Source organism: Coregonus clupeaformis, chromosome 40 (assembly GCF_020615455.1).
Source record: "Coregonus clupeaformis isolate EN_2021a chromosome 40, ASM2061545v1, whole genome shotgun sequence".
Classification (NCBI taxonomy): Eukaryota; Metazoa; Chordata; class Actinopteri; order Salmoniformes; family Salmonidae; genus Coregonus; species Coregonus clupeaformis.
In genome coordinates, this window is record NC_059231.1 from 19,535,201 (window position 1) to 19,542,059 (window position 6,859).

Below are 6,859 nucleotides of genomic sequence, written 5' to 3' on the forward strand. Positions count from 1 at the left end.
TACCATCGGTTAATTACACAATGTACATGTGACAATATGTAAAACATTCTAATAGCTCCAAATTTCAATGATTTAAAAACCCTCTAACTATACATTTTTGAAATTAATATACAAATATTGAAAGCATTTATTGAGAAAACTAAAAGGTAAGTCCCATTTATTGATGGTCCCCAACTAGCCCCAGAGAGAGGCTATCCGAAGTCAAACCAATTTTGCCACCTTCGCATACAGCCGGCTGAAGCTAATTGGCAAAATAATTTGTCTAACTCATCCAACCTGAAGAAAGAAAGAAAAGAAAGAAGATGGAGAGAAATAACTGTTTAAATGCTCTTGGTTTGACTACCAGACAACAGAAAGACAAAGAAAACAGTTATCAGCTGAACATAACAGTATGCCAGTGGAAGGGAGGTCAGTAGCAGGTGACCCAACTGTAGTTTGTGACTATTATTATTTCCCATTGTAGCCAATTCAGTTGCAGCAATTCCGTTTTTTTGGTAATTCTACGTTTTAATCACGTAATAATTCATAAAGAAAATGTATATCAGTAAAATCACGATAACCATTTGGTTGGTCTACCATTACTTGTTACTTCTGTGAACTTTCATTATCCTCCATCCTCATGATAGAGAGAATCACAAAATAGTTTAAAGATGTGGGTTTTTGGTAGCGTAATTGCAAGGCACAAGGGCACCATTTCTTAAACTTACAGAAGGTAAACAATTTATCCTAAACTAAATAGAAGTGTTAATATTAGTTGGCAAGTGCCATTACATCAACATTGTTGTGTTTTTATTTATTTCTGATACGTTTTAAGACTTTTTCTGGTATATCTTTTCTAAGACCACCTTTCCATCTGTTTATCCAGAAATCAAAGCCTTTACTTATGCCTAATTGTTTTAAATGGAAAATGGTTGAAAAATGTATCTATGCCTTCAGTTCCCAAAGATATGCTCATAGTGTTAATTTGACACCCAATTTGATATGCTTCTGGGTAAATCCATTTGAATTCAATCACTTTTTCACAGCACCGTTTTTGATTTGAACGAAACCTTCCTTACATACAGTATTTGCCCATTGTAGAAGTGCTTAGAAAGTGACTTTTTAAACCTGAATGCCAAAACATTCAAGAGGTGGTCCTCTGTAGCTCAGTTGGTAGAGCACGGCGCTTGTAATACCAGGGTAGTGGGTTCGATCCCCGGGACCACCCATACACAAAAATGTATGCACGCATGACTGTAAGTCGCTTTGGATAAAAGCGTCTGCTAAATGGCATATTATTATTATTATAATAATTATAATAATAAAGGTGCTCGAAGTTGACCCATTTTGCATACCCCACCATACCATGAGACATCCATGTCGTCATCACTGGAAAACAAACGGTTGAGATTGATATCATTTAAAAAAATGTACAAACACGGTTGTCAAACATTTGTTTAATTTTACTTTTTTAATAAACATACCTTAACGTCAATTATCTAAAAAGGCGTAAACTCCAATTGTTTCGCTTTTTGTGTTGTGCCCGCCATCGGTTCAGACAAAAAATGCTCCTGAATACAGGGTGGGTTTCATGTTTTGGCTGATACATGTACTAAAATGGGAATACAATTGACATTTCAACTTTCAAATGGTACCACAAAGATGGTTGGAGGTCCACACATCCGAGAATGTTGACTTGAATGGGAATATCTGTTGTTTTAAATTATACTGTCAATCCTCCAAACGAAATCTATTGAAATCATAGAAATATAGATAATAGAATAGATATTACCATTTAAGTTGACATTCGACGGTGGGTGGATCGGCATCCATCTTTGTGGTAGTAATAAGAAGTAAGAATGTCAATTTAATTTAAATATCAATGGTGTAACATCTAAATTGCAGTGGTCTGAAGGATAGGTCCATTCTATAAATTATATTTCTATGATTGACATGACACCCACCCTGTATTCAAGAGCATGTTGTGTCTCAACCAATGGTGGGCACAACAAAAAAAAATCAGATTATGTGAAAATAGGGTCTAAGCTATAATATATGTGAATATGAAAAAAATCTGAGTTCACACGTTTTTAGATAATTTATTTTAAAAGGTAAAGAAATGTAAATGTCTATTAAAATATTATTTTATAGAAATTATAAAATAGTTTGACAACGCTGTTTGTGATTGAATTCAAATGGATTCAAATCCAACTTCACGTTGGTACTCATGGGAAATCCAAGTTTAGCAGTCAGAGGTAACCAACCTTGGACTTTAGTCATACTATTTTAGGATACCAGGGTGGGTGGATCCACTCATCCTTAAATCCTTTCATTTATCCTTCAATCCCATCCAACTACAGTATTTAATGAATACATCTGTCCAGACACCTTAATCTACAAATCCTTAATGTACATCTATCCTCCAACCTAATATATCTATCCATCCATCCAACCAGCCCCTTCCTCATATCCCTTCATCCCACACTCAGCCCAGTAGAGCCCATGTGGATCAACAGTGTGATGCCCACTCTGCCCCTCTCTTCACGGGCTGCCATCCAACCTCTGTCCTGGGTCCAGCTGAGTGCTACAGCTCTCCCCCATCCCTCCCTCCTTCCTACCACACTGACTGCACTGCGGGGCTGAACTAATCAGCTTGTGAGGCTTTAGCCATTAGTCACTTTGATGTGCTGCCCCTGGCCTCTGCTTCCGCCACAGGCAGGAGTAATGGAGTTTTAAAAGGAGGCCAAGCTACTGGGCTGAGCTGCTACTGGGCCGAGCTGCTACTGGGCTGAGCTGCTACTGGGTTGGGCTGCTACTGGGCTGTGGGGTGGGGGTGTGCAGGGAATGGGAGGGGCAGCCAGCGAAGGGCTGGCGAGCCCAGGTTAGAGAGACGGACGTGTGTGTGACACTGGAGGCTGGATGAATAGCCTGGCATTGAGTTCCTCTAGGGAGCTATTGGTCGAAGTGTCACTGTCCTTGCTCTAGAGCTCAGGTGGGACCCACCACACACACGGTGAGATGACAGAGACACCGCGAGCTCAAAAGCTTCCCTTTCACCGCTTCCCTGGCCACCCACTCGTCTAAAGATTTCACTGTGATCTGGACTTGCCAGGATCTTTCTGTTTTAAACCGTAGTCAAATTCAAGCTGTTATTATCTGTTATCTTAGTCTAAGGTGTTTGTGTTGGTTTTGAGTGAGAGTGTGTTTTGTGTGTAAATATATGATATGTTTGTTCAGTCTGTTGGAATGTGATGAGCGTGTTATGATGTCAGAGCATGGGCCGTCTGATTTTGAGTTTGAGTTTTTGTGCGCTTGCATGCATGCTTTACTGTGATGTTGTTTACTTGCACTCGTGTGTCAGAAATGTTTCCTTATTTCAAGGAGAACTGAGGGAGAGGAGAGGGAACATGTCGTGGGTTCTAACTAATCCCCAATCATCAGGCAGGTCCAGTGTTGATGTTAATACTAAAGCTAAATCCCACTAGTTTGGCCTAAAGCCCAGAACAACAATGAAACAGATCCAAGGTGGGTGATTAAGGACGTTAGTTCTAATCTTTATTCATCTGTTTGGCTCTGCCTCACACTGAAACATCTGTCTCAGAGGCTCTGCAGCAGAGAACATTGTAATCAGTCAGCCTGTCTATCTATCCAGTGGAATGCACTGGTACTGGAAGTCATGGGAGTCACTTGGCCTGGTACTGGAAGTCATGGGAGTCACTTGGCCTGGTACCGGAGGTCATGGGAGTCACAGCCAGACACGCAATACATAAAGGCATGAAAAGCAGTAGGCACAGCAGTCCTTTTTACTATTGATCAATGAGCTTCTGTAAGCCCACTGACATAGCAGAGAGAGAGAGAGAGAGATATTCTGGTGATGTGCTGTCTGCTTTGCCTCGGAGACATCTGCAGGCCAGGTGCTCCTCACTTGGGAATGGAGCTCAGTCACTTTCAGGGTTATGTATGCTCCAAAACAGACCCTCAGGACGTCTATTATACATATTCTTTCTCTCTCCAGTCACTGCTCCTCATTTCAATAACATACTCAAGCATGCTTTGTGATCATTTTAAGAAAAAACCCAGAGGTATTTAGGGTTGAACTTGACAACAAGTACCACAGTCTTATTATGTACATAGTACACTACCGGTCAAAAGTTTTAGAACACCTATAATTCAAGGGTTTTTCTTTATTTTTACTGTTTTCCACATTGTAGACATCAAAACTGTGAAATAACACATATGGAATCATGTAGTAACCAAAAAAATTTTTTAAACAAATCAAAATATATTTTATATTTGAGATTTTTCAAATAGCCACCCTTTGCCTTGATGACAGCTTTGCACACTCTTGGCATTCTCTCAACCAGCTTCACCTGGAATGCTTTTCCAACAGTCTTGAAGGAGTTCCCACATATGCTGAGCACTTGTTGGCTGCTTTTCCTTCACTCTGCCGCCCGACTCATCCCAAACCATCTCAATTTAGTTGAGGTTGGGGGAATGTGGAGGCCAGGTCCTCATGAGAACCAGTTTCATCATAGCACTTGATGTTTTTTGCGACTGCACTTGAAGAAACTTTCAACGTTTTTGACATTTTCCGGATTGACTGACCTTCATGTCTTAAAATAATGATGGACTGTTGTTTCTCTTTGCTTATTTGAGCTGTTCTGGCCATAATATGGACTTGGTCTTTTACCAAATAGGGCTATCTTCTGAATACCCCCCTACTTTGTCACAACCCAACTGATTGGCTCAAATGCATTAAATTAACTTTTAAGAAGGCACACCTGTTATTTGAAATGCATTCTAGGTGACTACCTCATGCAGCTGGTTGAGAGAATGCCAAGAGTGTGCAATGCTGTCATCAGGGCAAAGGGGGGCTATTTGAAGAATCTCAAATATAAAATATATTTTGATTTGTTTAACACTGTTTTGTTTACTACATGATTCCATATGTGTTATTCCATAGTTTTGATGTCTTCACTATTATTCTACAATGTAGAAAATAGTTTAAAAAATTAAGAAAAACCCTTGAATTTTTGGTGTTGTAAAACTTGACTGGTAGTGTAGTACTAGACATATCATTTGATATTTACAATAAGCAGTACAGTATTTCAATAAAGTCTATGAGGCCATGTTTTCATGTTTTGTTCTTTACCAGGATTTCGGTATATACAAAAATGAATTTAGGCAATGTCCAGGACCGAGTTTAGGAAACCCTGTATTATGGGATGGCATTGAACACCATTATTTGGGTTCAACACCATTGTATCGATTCTACCAGACACGTCGTTATAAACCAACAACACTCAATCCAAAAGGACACCAGCCACTGTTCACATGGTCGGCTAACTTAATCATTATTTCCCTTCAAAATAGGTCATGGGCACAACATCAGGCACCCTGGGTTTCCAAAGCTCCTCATGTGGTAGGGATTACACTAAAAATGTATTCTGTCTAACGAAGGCTGTTGTGGCAGTTCCAGATGATCATCTATCATATTCTAATGTGGTGGCAGGTGTCTGCAGTAGGTACTGTATCGTTCATCCCACATGGATGCGCGCACGCGAAAATAAAATATCCTGACCTATTTCTCTGGTTGATAAAATTACAGCGGTTGCTAGGAGAACAGAGAGCAGCCACATGAATCAGGCTACACACGTGTAGTTCGTTCCAATTAGGATCAGCCCAAAGAAAGACGCTTGTATTTGAAAAGCAAATCTTCAATTTGTAATACAATGTTTGAAAACTAAAAGCCATACATTGTCAAAATGGGGGCAAGACTTTAAAGTAACCCAGGTTATTTCAGAAGAAAATAGTAATTCATGTTTTTCTTTGTTTTCTTGCATTCAGTTAGTGTAGCCTAGTCAATATCTAAAGAAATATTGTTTAGAATAAATCCAAAGTAGCCCATTTTGTTTTATCAATGAATGTGAGACGATATCCCAATGCATACCTTCCAAACTGAAGTCCAGTAGCACATACTCGTAAACGGTGTCTGTTTTGGTCTCCACTTGCGGTCTCTTCAGAGTGGAGTAGATCTTCCCCGGGCTACTGTCCTCCGGGTCTTCCAGTTTCCTCAACCCGCAGCCCATAGTGCGGTGACGGGATATCCAGCTCACACTAACCGGGCACCGTGACGGGAAGAGTCCGCTCCGCTATTAGCCTACAAACAGAGCTTTGCTCTTGCTATAAAGTTAACGGGATTGCTCCATCCCGGGTGGGTTGACGCTATTAATCCGTTTGGCGTTGTCCCCGGATAATCACTGTTATAGGCAACCAAATAACAATTAAAACTATGAAATTTTATGGTGAGAATAATATTTTCTGTAAATAGTTATTTTTCAACGCACCGTGCGCCTAAAGCGTGTAGCTCTCGCTCCCTCTTTCTTTGGAGAAAAACACACGGAAAAAGTTACAATAATTGAGAACTCCTCCACCACCGCGCGTGAGCGACTACTTTGTTGCAAACGTCGATTTATTGGCAACAAATCCACTTTTAGTTTTCTTTCCGCCTATCAAATGATATCATTTATACCATCCACTTAAAAAAACGAGAGTGATTTTAGCAAAGCCAAATAATAAACGTGTGAGTGATTCAGGAAAGCCAAAAGCGTGGCTGCTCGCAGGAGGGAGAAAATGGGAGGACCGAAGGCGAGGAGGTGATTTGGGCAGCATGATTGGCTGTATTTTAATGGCTGCTTGGTTTATTTGCTAAATAAATATATTTCTGTAGGCTATAGATGTAGCACACTGGGCACAGACGTCAGTTCAACGTCTATTTTATTTATTTAGGCTAACATAAATTCAACATGAAATCAACAAAACAATGTCACTATGACAATGGATTTAGGTTAAAGGTTGGTTGAAAACAAGACGAAACTCT

General features: G+C 40.0%; 1 protein-coding gene across 3 annotated transcripts in view; it reads right to left on the bottom strand.

Moving 5' to 3' along the window:
* The window catches only part of LOC121554970 (raftlin-2-like), a 34,094-nt gene extending 27,487 nt beyond the window's left edge, over positions 1–6,607 (bottom strand). For 2 of the 3 annotated variants that reach the window (XM_041868706.2, XM_045212007.1), the window contains exon 1: positions 5,930–6,607. In XM_041868706.2, coding sequence (XP_041724640.1) covers positions 5,930–6,068 — 139 coding nt within the window. In that variant the 5' untranslated portion in view covers positions 6,069–6,607. The remainder of the gene's footprint in view (positions 1–5,929) is intronic. The other variant, XM_045212006.1, reaches the window with a different exon arrangement.
* Positions 6,608–6,859: the final 252 nt, after the last annotated feature.